Here is an 18,568-nt window from a genome sequence, read left to right on the forward strand (position 1 = left end):
TCCCCCTGATCTGCTCTTCTTCACTTCTGCAGCTGGAGCTGAAGGAGCTCACCAGTACAACTGCACCTCCCCAAGTCCACTGGGGTGACAAAGGCTGGGTTCTCTAGCACAGGTAGGGCAAAACAACTCCAGAACAAAAATGTTACTTGGGCCTACACAGAGAGGGCAGAGGTCTTATTCTCTTTGGCCCAATACCGTGCCTCAGTACTGGAAACTCCACTCTAAACTAGCATCAAAATAACGTAACATCCAAATATTTCTGCTCATCAAAGGAAGCAGGAGTTATTAGTGTTGGAAGATGTCTCTTCTGAAGACACAGGCCTTCTCTTAGCTTCTGAAATAAGTGGGTTTGCTGTTTTTTTAGACTAGTGAATTACTCTGAAAACAAGAAGCGGTAGCTAAACAATTGGTATTTTTCATTATCACAAGGTTTTAATTTATTTCTAAAATTTTGTTCAAATGCTGGAACAAGCATAGTTGAATATATACAAAAAGCTGTGAGAAAAATACTGAGAGGATTTTGCTGTAAATTACTTGCCTAAGAGCCATACACTTAAACAACTTGAACATCAACAATGTTCTACTACTTAGCAGATTTACTGAGTAAGAACTTACTTAGTAGATCAACATTAGTCCCAAATTATGATCTGCATGACATCTCAATTCTTTGTTTAAACAGTGCCTGCAGAACAGAACTCAATCAAGAGATTGCAGGTATGCCATTAACGCATACGCTAAAAGCTGGACTACACTCACAGTTTAAAATCCATTAAGACAATTATGAGGCAGAAATCATTCTTCCATCTCCCTTCATTTCCACTGGTGATTTTCACTTGGTTGACTCATTTCTTTGCACCAACAGTATAACAAAATCTACCTTTTGCTGTGGAAAGTATGGTTTGACATAGCTTTGTAACAATCTAGCACCGAATGCACAATAATATGCAGCAGGCCCTCCATATACTGGATAATGCTGGCTAGATGGAAAGAAATTAGTAATATATTTAATGACAGGCCTATTTGGAAACTGGGTGAAATCAGCCATATTCCAAAGTCAGGTTTTAATTTTCTGCCATTCTGGAAGGATAGCTGAGGATCAACTATGTAAGGCCAGTAAAGTGCTTTCAAGTTTGACAGCATTTCTACAGCTTTTCCTGCTTCTGTCAGCCCCCTGAAACTGATGTTAACATCACAGAGTGTCCCTGCTGGCCACACCATTCTGCACAGCATCTCAGGCAAGTCACAATCATTTTCCCAAAAAGCAGCTTTTAAGAACTACGGAGGAAGTAAAGTATTATTCAAGAGAAAAAGCGATTTTCTCCCCCACTACCTCCCACCCTTTACCAGAACAAAAATAAAACAAAAATCTTCAAGTTTGGAAAAAGATTACAGAAGTCATATTCTCTCTCTGATCCCCCGCTCCTCAAGAACAACCCAAAGATTACAAAACATCTTCAACAACAGTGACGCCTCCCTCTTGCAACAGTCAGGAGGAGGAAAGAGGAGGCACAGAAACCTTTCCCTTCAGCAGAGAGAACTAACTCCTCAGCTGTACAACAGGTAGTAAGTGTCTGGAGGGCAGAGACCAATCCTCCAAAAAGCTTCTCAGCCAAGGCCCTGCCAGAAGCCACAGGTACGTCTGGCAGAACCAAGACTGTGAACAGCTGTGATTTAGCACCAAAACATTTGCTCTATCCTACTCCTTACTAGAAGGTACATGATTAAGATTTCATTGCTAGGTATTTCTTTTACATCTAAAAGTAAGCTAAGCAGAACCTGGCAAGCCATTTAAAATGGCATCAAAGCCACTAAGTAACTGCCAGATACTGAAAGTAAAAAGATGCAAGGAACAAAAGAGACTCTTCTCAGATTGCAAAGCACAAGTGTTCCTAAGAGGTCAGTAGGTTTCTGCAATGGGAAACAGAATCAAGCATCTGTTTTACTCAGCACTTACCACCCAGCCTTTAAACACAATTTCTACAGCTTTTTTAATCTCAGAACCTCTGTTAAAAATGTGTTCCTGGGCAGCCTGTATACCAAAACGCCTTCTCCTTCCAAGAATAGAGGGATGCAGGAAAGACAAAGTGGAAAATTACTTTGAAATGAGATTCTGAACTAGTCAAACTTTATAACACTGTTCAGGGATACAAAGCATCACCCCGAAGGGTGAAACAAAAATGCAGCCCTTCGGATATTTAACTGATTCGCAATGGGGAAAAAAACCCAAATCCTCATTTTCGCACTCGCTATGACCTTACGGCACATAAAAGCTGAGCCCGGTAACTTTTCCTCTGTCCCCAACTCAATAGCTTGTTCTTTCCCCGCGATCAAAATTTAGGTCATCCACCCCGAAGCACTCCGGGAAGACAAGGGAAAGCCCAAGCCCCAGACAAAGCCCCGGACCCCGGCGCGGCGATGACTCTGCAGGAGCCGCGGCGCGGAGCCGGGCGCGCTCCGGGGGCGGCGGCCCCGGGACCCTTCCGCCGGCCCAGGTACCGCTAAATGGCCGCCGGCGAGCGCAGCGCGGGGCCGCCGCCCCTCCAGGCGGCCCCCGGGGGCGCGGGCAGGGCCGGACTGCGCCCCGACCGCGGCGGGCCGGGCCCGGCCCCGCCGTGCCGCGGCGCAGCAGCCGGCCGTGCCCGGGGTTGGGCCGCTCACCGGCGTGCTGGTCCCGCGGCCACAGGTAGTAGGTGGCGGGGATGACGATGAGCCCCACGAAGCTGGTGAGGAAGTAGAAGAACGTGTTGCCGCTGTCGTCGTACTGGAACTGCTGCCCCGCCATGGCCGCGCCGGCCGCCCGTCCCCGCCGCCGCTGCCGCCGGCGGCCCCCCGGTGTCGCCGCCCCGGGATCCCGCGAGATCGCAGGCTCGCTCGCCCGCCCGCCCCTTCCCAGGCCGCGCAGGGAGACGTGTCACAGCGCAGCCACCATAGCCCGTGTGGCGTCACGGGCCCGCCCGCACCGAGCCCCGCCCCGCCGCCCATTGGCTCGGCCCAGAGCCCGCCCCTCGGGAACCGCCGAATCCCGGGATCGCCGAGCCGGGGCATGGCAGCGGGGCCGCGCCGGTGTGGGACGGCTCCGGGAAACTGGGCTAACTTCCCTCTGAAGCACGGTGTCTCAGAGCACTTGCCACGGAATCACGGTTCGGTCAGGCTGGAAGAGATTTCTGGATCTCGTCCAAACGCCCCTGCCAAGGAGCAGGTGACAGCACCTGGAGCAGGTGACACAGGAACCGCCCAAGTGAATTTGGGATGTCTCCAGAGAGGGAGAATCCACGACCTGCCCGGGCAGCCTGCTCCAGTGCTCTGCGACCCTCCATGTAAAGTTCTTCCTCATGCTGAGGTGGAACTTCTTGTGTTTTAGTTTGTGGCCATCCTCATTCTGTCACGGGGCGCCACCGAAAAGGGTCTGGCACCATCCTCTTGACAAATGCCATTGAGAAATGTATATGCATCGATGAGATCCACTCTCAGTCTTCTCCACACTAAACAGGCCCAGCTTCCTCAATCTCTCCTCATAAGAGAAACGCTCCAGGCCCTTCATCATCTCTGCTGGACTCTCCTCAGTAGCTCTTTGTCTCTCTGGTACCCCAAAACTGGACACAGCACTCCGGATGTGGCCTCACTAGGGATGAGTAGAGAGGCAGGATCACCTCCCTTGACCTGCTGACAACACTCTTCCCAATGCACCCCAGGCCACACCTCCTGGCCACAAGGGTGCTGTCAGCTCATGGTCAGCTTGTCCTCCACCAAGAGTCTCAGGTGCTTCTCTGCAGAGCTCTTCTCTAGCACATCAGTCCTCAGCCTGTACTGGCGCTTGAGGTTATTCCTCCACAGGTGCAGTATCCTACACTTGTCCTTGTTGAACCTCATTAGGGTTCTCTCCACCTAATTCTCCAGCCTATCAATGTCCCTCTGGATCCATTCAGCAGGACAGGATTGCATCCGTAAGATTCTTGAGTATTTCCGGTGAGGGAGACCATGACCTCTCTGGGCAAGCTGGGCAAGCTGGGCAAGCTGTTCCAGTGCTCAGTCACCCATGTGTAAGGACATTCTGACTCGTTCGTGTGGAACTTCCTGTGCATCAGTGTCTGCCTGTTGCCTCTTGTTCTGTTCTCAACAAGAAGAGCCTGGGAGCAGGAAAGTATTTCAGACATAATACAGTTCTCAAAATTTGGAGAGTGGACCCTCAACAAACCTGTGAGAGCAAACATTTAAAATATGTCTAATTCTGAATTTAGTTGTGGGGATGACCATGCTCTACAAGTGGCTTGACCAGAAAGGTGTGAAATCAAAAAACAGGTACTGTGATGATCCTATTCACAGCATTAATGGCAAGTTACCTCTTTGAGGTCGACAAGATTGCTGATCATGCCCGTTTGTGGGAATGTGTTCATCTCACAGGTTCACTGTCCAGTGTACAGCCACTCATAACTGTGATCCTGTAAAAATCTCACATTCTCAGTTCTTATAAGTTCAAGCTATGGAAAACTGTGACACAGAAATGGTGATGGTATGCCATGCAAGAGAAGCATTAGGCTTACCTCAGAAAGAAGTTCTGTCCCAACATTAATGAAGATTGATGTGGGAGGTGGAGAGAAAGGTAACACAGTGCTGCAACCAAAGAAAAGCACCAAATGTCCTGGTGCCATGATATGGTACTCTGTGAGTGGACAAAGTCTCTAGTTTTCCTTGGAAATGATTTTGTGTTAATTAATTTTTTTTTTAAATAAAAGATTCTATTTTTTTTTCGTTGATACACTCTGTGATTGCTTCGGGTTAGATCCTTGTAGGGTTCATAGCCAAAGTTCAAGATATTTCCTTCTATGTCTTTTGCTACCCTGAGTATTGTACACTCCCTGCAGTAATGGCAACTCTTGCAGTAGATGTTTTGGAAGATCCCTGAATGCATTAAAACTCACCTCCCTCTGGGTTTCTAGTCCTTAATATTTTACAGTGAGGCAGTGAAAAGCTACTGTGCACAGTAATGAAGATGTGACAGGTAAAATCCTACACATGTAATCAGACCCGTTTTGTAAGCAGAGGAAATGCTCTTCCTCCAGCTGTGTTCATTTGCTGAGTTTGCTACTTCAGGCAGATAAAGGGGCAGAGCTTTCACAGACCATATGTTCCTGCAGGTTTTGTGAAAGCAGCCTGTTAGATGAGGAAGGCTTGTGAGGGCACCAGCTTGAAGGATGAGCAGTGGGTGAGCCAAGATTTTACAAGGCACTGTAAAATGCACACAGGAAGCAGCATGAGTAAGTGCCCTGTAGAAAATCTCCAGTCAATGCATTCAGCAGATCACAGGAGCAGATCAGGAGGAAAGCATGTACTGCTCCTGTTGTAGATAATCAGATAGTTTCTTAAGGCCATCGTTTCAGAACCCAGTTACAGATTTTCTATCTGTTGTTGGCAATATCACTCCTTTGCCCCATTGGTGTGGGGGGGGATTGGTTGCCTGTGGCATTAGCTGACCCAGTGAGGGAATCATAAGGGGCTGCTTTCAGCCTTATCCTGTCTCTGCTCTTTCCCTGCCAGCCTGTTCTAGCTGTTAGCCAGGAGCCACTGGAAAAGAGGGCTGGAGAAAAATAATTCTTACCACCATCTCCAGTATGCAGATTTCCCCAGCCAGAAGGAGGGATGCTCCATAACTGAACAGTAGTGAGCAGAGACCATTCTAACCTGAACCCCTATGGTTTATTTGAGTGCCATTCCTTACATACTCAATTTCCCTATAAGAAGTGGTGTGATCCCCTGCTTCCCAAGAAAAGGAAGAAGTAGTGTTTCTTTTTTCACTCAATGGCCTGTCTGGAAGGTCACCCAGGTGAAAGCAACCCCAGCTCCTTGGCTTTAAGAAGGAATGTGGTCCACTGCAGGTGAAGACAACATTATGGGATATCTTGATTAGATTACTGTTTGTAACCTAGAGGAATCTGATCTTCCCAAAAAGCTCTCAAAATACTTTAAGGACATGTTATGTCAATTCACAAAAGTGCCCTTTGTTTGCAGCACAGCCCTGTCAAGCTACTAGCAGTCACTGTGAGCCCTTCCACATGAGCAGGGTCTGCACAGGTGGATTCTGCAGCCATGGGGGCCGCCCCCAGCATCTCATGGCACACTCCTGCCATCCACCTGGCTTTGCTTCAGCACCCTGCACTTGGTTCAAATTACGCAGTGTTGCACACGTGGTCATTTGCACAGTGGTTTCACAGTCACCTGCATATCCCCTGCTGGTGTTTCTGATCTCATGGGAGATTGTCAGCTGCTGATTGCCTCTACCACACCTCCAGGCTTTTATCAGGCTTAGTTACAAAAGTACAGCTGACTGAGTTCAATCCTACCTTAATCCCAAATCATACAATCCAGGGACCCAAATTACTGGCAGAAGAAAGTTCACTTTGACAAGGTCCCAAAATCTCTGTGGAAGAAAAGCAGTGACAAACCTGGTATGATGCCAAAGATGACAATCAGACTGGTTTAGTGAGTAGGAATGGTGAAACTTGGAACAATTCAGCTGTAACAGATACGTACTTTCCAAACAGAACAGAAGATTTTATTACTGCAAAATGGAAATTAAAACCTAGCAGATATGCTGTACGCTGTGGGAATTTGTGTCCCACATGTCATGACTTTGCTAATCTTCTTGGAGATGATGGACTGCCTTCGCACAGCTGACAGTCTGTAGAGCAGGGATCTCAGGAGGTACTGACTGGCCGGCAGATGGTGCTGTGGAAATTTTCCATAGCAGGCACCGTAACAGGGTTTGGCTCTAGGATTAGGTGGAATCAGCAAGTAGAAAAGATTCTTCTATGAAGTCCTTTTTATTAACAGTGCTCCAGATCAAACCAGGAACTTACAAAGATGGACCCAAACAAAGAAATCCCTTGGCAATTATTCCTTTACAATCTAAGTTCACCCCTCATGTGACAGCTAGGACAAATGGTAATACTGGACTATGGGGTCTTCTTATATTTTATTGATTTTCTTGCTGTTTTGTTAGCAGGCAGTTCTAAGTGGGCATTTCCTTAGACACTAAACAGTGGTTCTGTATCCTGTTTCACATCCTCTTAGGTCGTTTTCTTCAGGTTCTGTAGTTAGCTACTCGGCAGCACATATATCACAATCTACAGGCTTTTGCATACTCTAGCTATTAATTATTTAATTATTTGATTATTTTATTATTTAAAATATTTAATTATTTATTTAATTATTAGTAGTATTTAAACTGTTAGTGCTAAGTTGAAACTAACATTTTCTACAACATTCCTCTCTTTGTTTTTATTAACATTGCTCTTATATGGGAGCAGAATACCCTGAGGTGTTGAGTACAGCAAGTGTTACCACATTTAATGCAAACAAACATGATTTCAAAGATCATCATAAAAATGAATAAGTTGTAAAGGATTCATTTTGCTCAAGCTCCTAATCTGGTACCTGGGAGGGGAGCCAATATTTCTTGCTGAAGTGTTGGTGAAGAAGTGGCCATACTTTTTGGAATCTTGCTTAAATATTGTCCTACTACATTTTATGCATTAATTTTACCTGTTCCCACAACTTTGGACATTGCCTGAAGTCCTTCCACTCTGGTCAATGTACATGCAACAACTGGTATTGCTAATTGTGCATTCCTTCCCTTGTGAAACTAAGAAAATTAAACTGCTGTCACTAGCAAGTGTTTATTTCCACATGCTGCAGGCATATCCATATAATCTTTGCAATCTCTGGAATGGGAAAAATGCTCATGATCAATTTCATAAATCAATTTTATATGTAATAATTTATGACAGGTGGGACAGGTACTAGTAATTGTTTTTGCAGCTGCATAGATACCCAGATCTGCCCAATACTTGCTGTACTTGATTAGCCACTGCTTGCATTCTTTCCTGAACTTCATCATAGAACCACTCAGTTATCAGTTATTTCTTCAGTAAGACAGGTTTTCCCCCTATTATTTATATTCCATCTTCAGATTTCCACTGCTTCCAATGTTTTCCACAGTTCCTTTTCTTGGCACACCTGATTGGTGATAATTCTTCTGGATGATCAACAGCAGGCCATGAGCTCTTATCTGAAGTTACTGCCAAAATGTTCACTGCAGGTTGATGAACTCTGGCCTTTGATGCAGTTAAGACATTCCCTTGGCTGGTTACGGTAGTGTCCCCTGTACAGAATGGACAGCAAACCACAGTGATTTCTTTGGGGAGTTGAATTGTGTCCAGCAAGTCCCAAATTTCTGTTCCATTAGCCACCCCTTTTCCTGAGGAGCTGGGACACCCCTGTTCTTTCCATAATGTGCCTATTGCGTGGCATACACCAAAAGCATACACCACGAGCACACGTTGAATCTGCATAAATACTTTCTTCTTCCCAGGCATTGCTGCCCAGGCTAAAGCAATGAACTCTGCCCCTTCAGCACTAACTCTTGCTGGAATGGCTCTGGCGCCTGCAACCTGTTCCACAATTGTGTAGCCTGCCTTTTGCTGCCTGTGTAAACAATAGGATGATGCATCTGTGAATAAAACAAGACCTGGGCTTTGTCTGTGATCTGCTCATGCCTCAGTAACAGTCTGGATCACCGTGTCACATCAGTGGAGCTCTTCCCCTTCTCCTGGTGTTGGTAATAGTGTTGCCAGGTAGAGTCACACATCTACATTTTTTAAATTTCGTTTGTATTTATGTGCACATTGGGGAGACACAGTTTGTCTTTAGTGATCCTGAAGCAATTCAACTTCATGAGGCACATAGATTGGAACTGGGTGCCCTAATACTAAAGGATGAATTTTTCCCCTACTATAGCTGCCACTGACATGGATGTAATATATGTTGGAGCTCCAGCTGCCACCAGATCCAGTTGGACAGAATAAAATGCCACAGGTCTTTGATGAGGTCCTAATTTCTACATTAATACTCCACTATCCACTCTCTTTTTTGTGTATCTATACATATCAAAAGGCTTTGTGTAGTCTGGAAGTCAAAAAGCTGGAGCCAAAACCAAGGACACTTTTATAACTCTGAAGGATTTTTCCCATTCTGGTCCCCATGTAATGGGTTCTATTTCTTCAATTTTTTTTTTGTTTTGTTTTTGTTTGGTTTTGTTTTTGTTTTTTTGTTGTTTGGGGTTTTTTTTTGTTTGTTTGGTTGGTTGGTTGAGTTTTTGTGGGTTTTTGGTTTGTTTTGTTTTGTTTTTTGTTTCTGTCAGAGACTACATTAGTTCCCCTAATCCTGGTATCCACAGCTGGCAAAACCTAGCTACACCTAAGAATCCTCATAGCTGGTAGTGGGTTTTTTTACCTGGCCAAAGAATTTCAATTATAACCTTTACTCTTTCTGTATCTATTTCTTGCTGTCCTTCCTTTAAAACAAATCCCAGATATTTTCCTCCCATTTGACACAGCTGGAGCTTGGATGGAGATGTGCCCTTGGTTGCTAAGGCAGTACATGAATGTTTAATATCTTTCAGTCATTGCAATTTCTACTAGCTATTAGAAACAAATTATCTACATATTGCACTGAAACTGATCCACCAACTCAATATCCTTTAGATCTTCTTTTAATATCTGAGAAAATATGGTGAACGACTCATTAAACCCCTCTGAAAGACAAGATCTCATCAGCTGAAGTCTCTTCCAAATGAATGCGAACAAGGGGTGGCTTTCTTCATCTGTGAGAATACTGAAGAACACTGCAATCAGATCATTGCATGCTTTACTACATGCACACAGCCCAGTGCATGATTTGCATGAGTGCAGGAGAGGAATCAGGCACTGAGGAGTGTGAGACATGCTGGTTAGTTACTCTCAAATCTGGAATAAATTGAAACTCAGGATCCCCACCTTTATCCGATCTGTTTTTTTCCCGCTGGTGACATTGGGATTTTATATGGGAATTCATACACTTCCCAGATGCCTTGGACAGGGTGCTGATCTATTTGGGTTTGGTTACTTTTCCCTGCTTCCCGGGGATGGGATGCTGCTCGCAGCAGAGGGCGCGCCTCCCTTTGTTTTCAGGCGTACTTCGGCAGTCTCACGTCTTCAGCTCCCCACTGACTCTGCATTTCCCTGGGCGCCACTTCCAGGGGTTTAGGTAGCTCCAGGTCGGGCTTCTGAGCTTCAGCTGTTACACATACCCCCGGGATGTCACATCAGGACTCCGAATGACAAGTGTAATTGTACATCCAGGGTTTGGAGATCTCTTCCTAATAAAAAGGGACACTTCTGCTGATACAAATCTTCTCCACATCCCTTTAATTCCTAGTTCTTACAGTAATTTCCACATCCCGTGAACTCAAATTTCCACAGTATTCTGAGTCCTTGCCTTCAGTCATTGCAGATTACTTCATGATTCCTCTCTTACATCTCCCATGACCAGTTCCCCATGATGCTCCCTTGTATGCAGTGGGCATTTTCTTTGCCAGTGACCAGGTTTCCCACAGTAATGACACTTTCCCCCCCATTAAATTACTTTTTTTTTCTTTTTCCAAATCTGCTTTCTGACCTACCTCTGCCCTCTCTTCAAGGGGAAAAGCCCTTCCTTCACCCTCTTAGTTGTCAACTCTTTGCCAGTAGTGCCACTAAAAGATTTGCCTTTTGTTGCTTTTCCTGTTCCCTTTCCTTTACAAGTTCAGCTCTATGTGTGTTTCTTCCCATCCATCAAACACAAACATGTAACACATAAACATAACCATAAAACTTGCTGTCTTTTGTAATGTCCCCCCTTGCCAACCAGCCATATGTTCTGTAATATTTCTGTATATCTGGGATGACTTATCAACAAATACTCTTGCTCATTCCTAAAGTTTTGTGTGATCATTCCTCTGTGTTTTGATAAATCCCATCATGGTCATCCCCAATACCACCAAGGTGTTCCTCTCGTCTCTGCCTACATTCCTGTACTTTGGTCCAGTTCACTCCAAATTCTCCACAGGTTCTGATAGCTTCCACTAAATTGTCCCTCAGTTCAGGGCATCCCCTTTTCTATGCTGGGTACATTCCCCATACTTGTTTACCAAATGTGTCTGCCTTACTTTGATCAAGCCATGCACCTTTTCTACCACGCTTCTGAGCTGGAATTTGACACCACTTGAAGACAGAATATCCAAAATTTAGTGGTGGAATTTTAGCACTCATCAGTCAGTGCCCCCTCTCCCCAAAGTTCTCAGGTGATGGCAGCAGCTGTACCTTTGGGGACTAGAGCATCTAATATCTAGTGGTGGATGCCTAGAGTCCCACTGGGTCCCCAAACTGCTATGGAAATTACACACAGCAGCCACCACAGCAGGATTCAACTATAGGCTTTCACCAAATCAATGAACTGAAAGGAGATTTTTCTACGCAGTCCTTTTTATTAATAACACTACAGCTTGAGGTGGGTGCCTCCAAAGAGGAACCCTGAACAGAGAGATCCCTGGGCAACTATTTCCTTACCATCTAAACTCCCCATCCTTCATGCAACAGTCCCATAATATTGGGGTCTGGGATCTGCTGGTTTTGCATCAGTTTCATTTTCTTGCTGCTTCAGTACTAAATGGTAATCTTATCCAGTAAATAGTTCTTCTATATCCTATTTCACATCCTTTTATGGAAATTTGGACCAATTGTGTAATTAGCTATTTGGCATGTTGTAATATGGTTGTTATAATTCATGTGCCACAGTCTGCACTCCAGCTATTAATGTTTAAGCTGCAAGTACTAAATTTCTACTAACTTCTTCTACAACAATGGCAATCCAACACCATGCTGGCACATTCTCCAGCACATGCTGCTGCCAAACTGGTCTGATGAGAAGGTGATGAATTTCCAACAATTTGCCAGTTTTGTAGGCATACTGGTTCCCAATAAAATGCAGTGTACCATTACATAAGTCTAGCATATCTGGGCCATCAAAGCAACAAAAGAAGAAGGCTCTTTGTGTGTTTAGGTGAGAAAGAGAGATGATAACAGGTTTACATGGCATATTTCATTGAAATGGGCTTTGCTAACAAAGCAGCTCTTTGTGAGGGCTTCAGAAGAGCCTGTCACCATGGAAAAGCTATAGACACCAGAAAGGCACCAGGATCTGCACTGTGTGTGGCTGGGATCCACCTCAGGCTGCCCAGCCGTGTTGGGTGGGCTCACTGTCCCTGTTTTGGTTCTGCTCCTGATCCACGCTGCAAGCAGTGTCACACAGGAGTCTTTGTGTTTGGCCCAGGTATTTTAGAAATGTTCTTTCTCTGTGTCTGTCCTGTGACACAAGATAGTCCATTCTTCCAATTACTTCCAGCCAGAAGTTTAGTGTGACCACCCTGAAGAGCCATGAACCAGATGGAATAGCCATGAAATAGACTTTCATGAAGGGAAACACATTATAGGAAGGAAGCTGCCCTCAGCTAGTTCCCTGAAGGCGAGTGCATACACCCACTTCCTTGCAATCACCACAGCCCTTCTCACTGGCACTTTTTATTGCTGCTGTTTTATTTATTTCTGAAAGAGAAACCAGATCAAAATTGATGCCCCAATGATTCACGTTGGGACCCCAGTGGACCTGCCTTCTATAGATTTGCCTATTGTTTTTGATGGGAATAAAACTAGTATTCTCCAGAGCTATAGAGGAGTTCTAACATGACCATACAAGGAAAAAAGACCTATGTTTTAACCTTTTCTTGAACTGCCCACAGGAACACAGCTCCCTTATGGCATTGCACCATTCTTGTATATCCCAACGTCCAATTTGCTTGCAAACAGGAGTGAGAAAATATTTGTATCATATTTTCCTTGGCACACTTCCTAACATTTTCATGCAATTTCCACAAATACCTTCATAGATCCACTCCTGGCTAGGCACAAAGATTGTACCAGATCAATAGGAATGGGGTGGAGAAAGTGGAGGAGCTGAGGAGCAGGAGCATGGAATTTTGTAGGATAGGTGCCGTATTTTAATCCTAGTTGGCTGCTGAAGGAAAAGGTGAATCCAGTTGGTTTGCAGAGGGGAAAGATATGCAGCTGGCTTTATGTATTGCACAGTGAGATTCCTTATATAAACTGGGGGGCACTGCCCATGGTCTGGCTGGGCACCAGTCAGAAGGTGGTGAGCAATTGCCATACAATACTGTGTGTCATCACTGGTGTGGTTGCTCTGAGCACATTAACCCCATTACAGTAAAAATTACCCAGGACAAGCACATTGGTGATGGAACAAGGGCTGGTTTCAGCTGGCAACTCTGTCCCATGCAGCCACTCACTCACCCTCTCTCTCCTGGTACCATAGGGAGGGAAATCAAAAGAGTAGAAGGGAGAAAACCCATGGGATAAATGCAGTTTAACAAGTAAAGCAAAAGCACACATGCAAGCAAAACAAGGAATTCATTCATAGTTTCCCATGGGCAGGCAGGTGTTCAGTTATTCCCAGGAGAGCAGGGCTCCATCACACTTAACAGTGACTTGGAAAGACAAACACCATCACTTCAAATACCCCCTCCTTTCTCCTTCTTCCCCAGCATTATATGCTAAGCATGATGCCCTATGGCATGGGCCATCCCTTTGGTCAGTTGAGGTCAATTGTCTGGGCTGTGTCCTCTCCCAGCTCCTTGTGCAGGCCCCTCTCTGGTGGGCTGGGGTGAGAGGCAGAAAAGGCCTTGACTCTGTGCAAGTGCTGCTCAGCAGAAGCTAAAATGTCCCTGAATTATCATTTCTGTTTCCAGCACAAATCCAAATCATATCCCTCTCATATCAGCTACTGTGAAGAAAGTTAACTGTATTCCAGGGAAAACCATGACAGTGGGAAAATGGAGCTTTCCTAGGCAGTGTGCTGAATACTGCAGAACTTCATGAAGTGGGTAGTTTCAGAAAACAGTAAATTGTGGGGTATTCCTGCTGAGAGGTGGGAAATTCAGGAAAAGGTTCCTAGGTCAGAGTGCTGGCAGTTTGTATCTCAGTAGTGTAGAGGTTAGTGGCAGCTCAAAACCCCACAGTGCTCTGAATGAAGTGCAGTGCTGAAAGAGCCAGTAAAGTGGGAAGATAAGAGCTTCAGCACCTTGTAGGTTTATCTGTAATGTCTGGGCTGTGACTTCCTGGAGTCTTACCCTAAAGCAGAAACCCAGTGGTTGAGTTCCATCAGGAATCAATTCGGTTGGCATTTTGGCCTACTTTGTTCTTTCCTGTAGCTTGCTAGGGAGTAACTGTGAGGATGCAATTCTGAAGCTGAGCAGTGCTTTAGAAGCTGAGGGTTTCCAACTGACCTAGGGCAAATGCCCATTCTTTCTTTCTTTCTTTCTTTCTTTCCTTTCTTTCTTTCTTTCTTTCTTTCTTTCTTTCTTTCTTTCTTTTCTTTCTTCTTCTTCTTTCTTTCTTTCTTTCTTTCTTTCTTTCTTTCTTTCTTTCTCTTTCTTTCTTTTCTTTCTTTCTTTCTTTCTTTCTTTCTTTCTTTCTTTCTTTCTTTCTTTCTTTCTTTCTTTCTTTCTTTCTTTCTTTCTTTCTTTCTTTCTTTCTTTCTTTCTTTCTTTCTTTCTTTCTTTCTTTCTTTCTTTCTTTCTTTCTTTCTTTCTTTCTTTCTTTCTTTCTTTCTTTCTTTCTTTCTTTCTTTCTTTCTTTCTTTCTTTCTTTCTTTCTTTCTTTCTTTCTTTCTTCTTTCTTTCTTTCTTTCTTTCTTTCTTTCTTTCTTTCTTTCTTTCTCTTCTTTCTTTCTTTCTTTCTTTCTTTCTTTCTTTCTTTCTTTCTTTCTTTCTTTCTTTCTTTCTTTCTTTCTTTCTTTCTTTCTTTCTTTCTCTTCCTCTCTCTGCCTTTCACCCAGCTGCACACAGGGAGCAGCCACGAGCAGCCCACACCTTGAGGAGGTGCAGGCTTTGCCACAGGGCTTCACAGGGCACTAATGCCAGGGATATTAGCAATGAAAGCTGGAGCATGGCTGCTGCTTCTCTGGAAGTTGGTAAGTGTTACAGCTAAATCCAGCAACTGGGACTCAGGGGTATTATGAGGATAGGCACAACAAAGATGCAGTAAGTGGATTATCTGAAAAGTCCTCACCGCCCCCCTTTTCCCCTCTGAGTTTCCCATTTTTGTTTAAATTAACTGTTTTATGCCAGATTGTTAAACATGACCTGAAAATGGTGCAATAGCTCTGCCTTTAGAAACAAAATAATTTGTAAATTATGCTCACTACTTGTCACTCAAAGCTCTCCAAACTGTATCTGTTTTGATAGTTGACCTTGCAAATTCAGGAAGACAGAAGTAAGTCACAAAGATTCCAGTGGGTTAAACTATTTTCCAAGCTGATTATGAAGCTTAGAGCTCAAATGGTCTTTGCACAGAAACTCACAAAATACCTTTTATTTTTCAAGGGCTATCACAACCTAATTCATTTTACCTCTGATTTTGCATTAGAGGTATTGCTTACTCCTCTGCTGCTCAGAAATTGCTTGGGAAGTGTGATATTATGGTCTTCCCCACAAGTCTGCTCCAATATACAGCAGCCATCTGTTCTCCGTGGCTGGGCTTTTTTAATGGATGTTGTTTGAATGTTTAAAAGAGGCTTTCCTGACATTTTGTTTATTATGATGCAGTCGTGCTGCCAGTGATCAGGAAAAATTCACACTGACACCATTGCCTTGCTGCTACCTGTGCAAGAATTGTCCAAGAAATAGTTGTTAAACCATGAATGTAATAAATCATAAATTAGAACCAGAGAATGTCCTGAGCTGGAGGGGGCCCACAAGGATCAAAGACTCCAGCTTGTGGCCCTGCACTGGACAGCCCCAAGAATCACACCATGCTCCTGAGAGTGTTGTCAAACACTTCTTGAACTCTGCCAGGCTGGTGCTGTGACCACTTCCCTGGGGAGCCTGTTCCAGTGCCCAGCCATCCTCTAGGTGAAGAACCTTTTCCTGATATCTAAATGAATACTCCCTTGACACAACTTCAGGCCATTCCCTCAGGTCCTGTCACTGGTCACCAATATCACACACAGAGGCTTGTACTGACTTGCAGAGAGGTTTTATTAGCTTTTTTAAAAAATCATTTATGATTTTAATTAACTACCATTCTCTGATTTACTTTGTCCATTGATTTGTTTTAAGGGGCAACATTGTCTGGGTTTAGATGAGCAGTTCAGAAGGCAAAGGATGAAAAATCTTTTTCATTAAGACTGAATCCTAATAGGTGTCACGGCAAAAATAAAAGGGACTTTGAATATTTTACCTACTGGCTGAACCAATCTACACTTACCACTGGTGGGTGGAGCAGACACCTGTTGACCTTGAATACGGAACTAAAGGAATAATGGGAAAGGGCAACTGAAATGATCAAGGAGATCATCTGAGGATCATCTTACAGGGAGCAAGGAAGCAGACTGGGGTTCTGCAGAGAAGGTGGATGAGAAAAGACGTGTTGGAGGTTTACAAAGCTTTGGTGACCACAGCCAGGTGGAAGAGCGACTCACAAATATTGCATCAGCAGACATCAGTATGGGGGAGACTGGAGGAAATAAGTAGGAGCTTGATTTAAAAGAGGCTGATTCGTTAGGCTGATGGCAGTGAACTTCTGTTGCTGGCAGCTACATAAAGCTGGAGGAGTCAAATAGTATCAGCAAGTTGGCTAAGGAGTTAGATGGACAATAGATCCATGGGTGAATACTAAAAAAGCAAGGCTAGGACATACCCTTGAACATCCCTAGCACAACAGCACTAGATGGATATAGCAGAGAAAGGGGCAATGGACTGCAGGAGGTGGCATGGCTCATGTGCTCTCTTCTATTAGCCTCTGCCCAATGAAAGCACCAACATGTGTTTGTATTCATATGGATCCACTGACTTCAGCCCACTTCTCATTGAGAGGTTTCTTTGCTTCAAAAAATTACTTTTTTTTTTTTTCCACTAATAGGCTTCTTGGCAGCAGTGTAATTAATAACTGCTTGAAGACAATTTGACTTTTCTTCTGTATCAGTAATATCCAGCCCAAATCCATCTTCTTCAGGCAAGGTAATTTCCACTTGGTCCCAACCATTCCAGATGAGACCTTTCTTACAACAGGAATTGGCTGGGGGATTGGCTACACAGTTCTGTGACATTTACATCAATGCTGCCCATGGTAAAAAAATGGGAAGTCAGCAACAAATGAAGAAATGAGTGAAGCCTTTTTTGTAAGGCCTTTGGTGCTGGACTCTGGTCCTCTGCTTGCTGAGCTAGAATAATGGTCATGGGCATTTCAGGCGCAGAGGGCAGGGAGTGCCAAATTAGCAGTTTAGCCCAGCCCAGCAGGGATGGGAACATGCACGTCTTTGCTGTGAATAAAGCAGAGTGATTCACATCAAACCAGTAAATGCACAGTAGCTCCAGCCCAGCCAAGCACAGCTCTCACAGCTGCAACAGGGAAGGCATGCCCACAGTGGGCAGCCTTGCTGCTCAGTGGGGGGGCATTTTAAAGCTTTTTGGGTGTTCCACCATGATGTCTGTCAATCTGTATGATGCAAAAATCTGTAAAAATACCATTATATGTTTTCATATTTCTTTTTCCTTCACTGATTTCCATTTTTTCCTTTTTTTCCCTCTATAGCTATCAGTCTGACAAACTGAGAGCTGTTTTATATTCTCCATCTTATATGTCTCCATCTTATAGCTAATAAAGACCTCTAAACCAGATGCAGAGGCTGTGCAAGCATAATGAAAGGAATAATGCGATTCTGTAGAGCCTTTATTCTCAGTCCTCATGAAAGCACTGCGCTTCGTGACAAAAATCTGCCACCTCAACCTTTTTCAACATGGGCTGCTGTAGAAAGTTATTACTTTGGTGAGGTGAGGATGTAAGATTGATTTGCAAATTTTCATCACACCGTGATGACATTGATTCCATTACCAGTATTTATTTTCGAAGCTTTTCTATTTACAGGTCATTTACCTTTTTTAACTACCACAGCAAATGGAAGGGCTGTGTTCAGTGCCACATCCACAGCTGTGCTTGGGCTCCCTCTGTCCCCAGGGTGACACACACGCCCTGCCCGAACTGCACCCAGAGTTTTGCATTATTCTTTCAGTTGTGCAGTGCTCTGCACTTTGCTACAATTTTCTGATGCAGTAAGGAAAGAAGGATAATGTACTAACAAATGTTTTTGTAGGCTCCTAAAACCTGCTTTAAATTGATTGAGCAGATTTTTAAAGATCAATACAAAGACTTTTAGTGCTCTTCTCCAATTCTGACAAAGGATTAACGGAGACCAACACTAGGCTGAAACTTTGTGTTATGTTGATTTTTTTTCCACAGCTGAGCTTTATATCTCGAAACACCAGTGTTTCTAATGCAAATGCTACAGCCCTTCACTGTAGCAACTTAGAGGAGCAATGCTATGATTTTAATAAAGCTGTCAGATTAAGTGACTGCATGGTTACACCGTGATATTAATACATGTTCTTAACTGTCAATTAGTTAACTGGCTAATAAAAAGAGCCAAGCTTATAGGATTTCACTAATGAATATAATGCTTTGTTTCTGGGCAAAACATATGCTTTGGATATATAATTAGAAAAAAGCCCCCCTCTCTCTCCCCCATCGAGAGAGCATGTGCAGCTGAATAAAGGAGCTCATTATACCTGCGAGGGGTCAAAGTCTGT

At 44.1% G+C, this 18,568-nt stretch overlaps 1 protein-coding gene across 1 annotated transcript in view; it reads right to left on the bottom strand.

The window, feature by feature from the left end:
• Positions 1 to 2,910, bottom strand: part of SEC63 (SEC63 homolog, protein translocation regulator) — a 57,952-nt gene extending 55,042 nt beyond the window's left edge. Inside the window, exon 1 of the mRNA XM_063389751.1 lies at positions 2,659 to 2,910. Within this exon, the coding sequence (XP_063245821.1) occupies positions 2,659 to 2,782 (124 nt within the window). The 5' untranslated portion in view covers positions 2,783 to 2,910. The remainder of the gene's footprint in view (positions 1 to 2,658) is intronic.
• Between the last annotated feature and the right edge of the window lie 15,658 nt (positions 2,911 to 18,568).

Source organism: Prinia subflava, chromosome 2 (genome assembly GCF_021018805.1).
Source record: "Prinia subflava isolate CZ2003 ecotype Zambia chromosome 2, Cam_Psub_1.2, whole genome shotgun sequence".
NCBI classification, from domain to species: domain Eukaryota; kingdom Metazoa; phylum Chordata; class Aves; order Passeriformes; family Cisticolidae; genus Prinia; species Prinia subflava.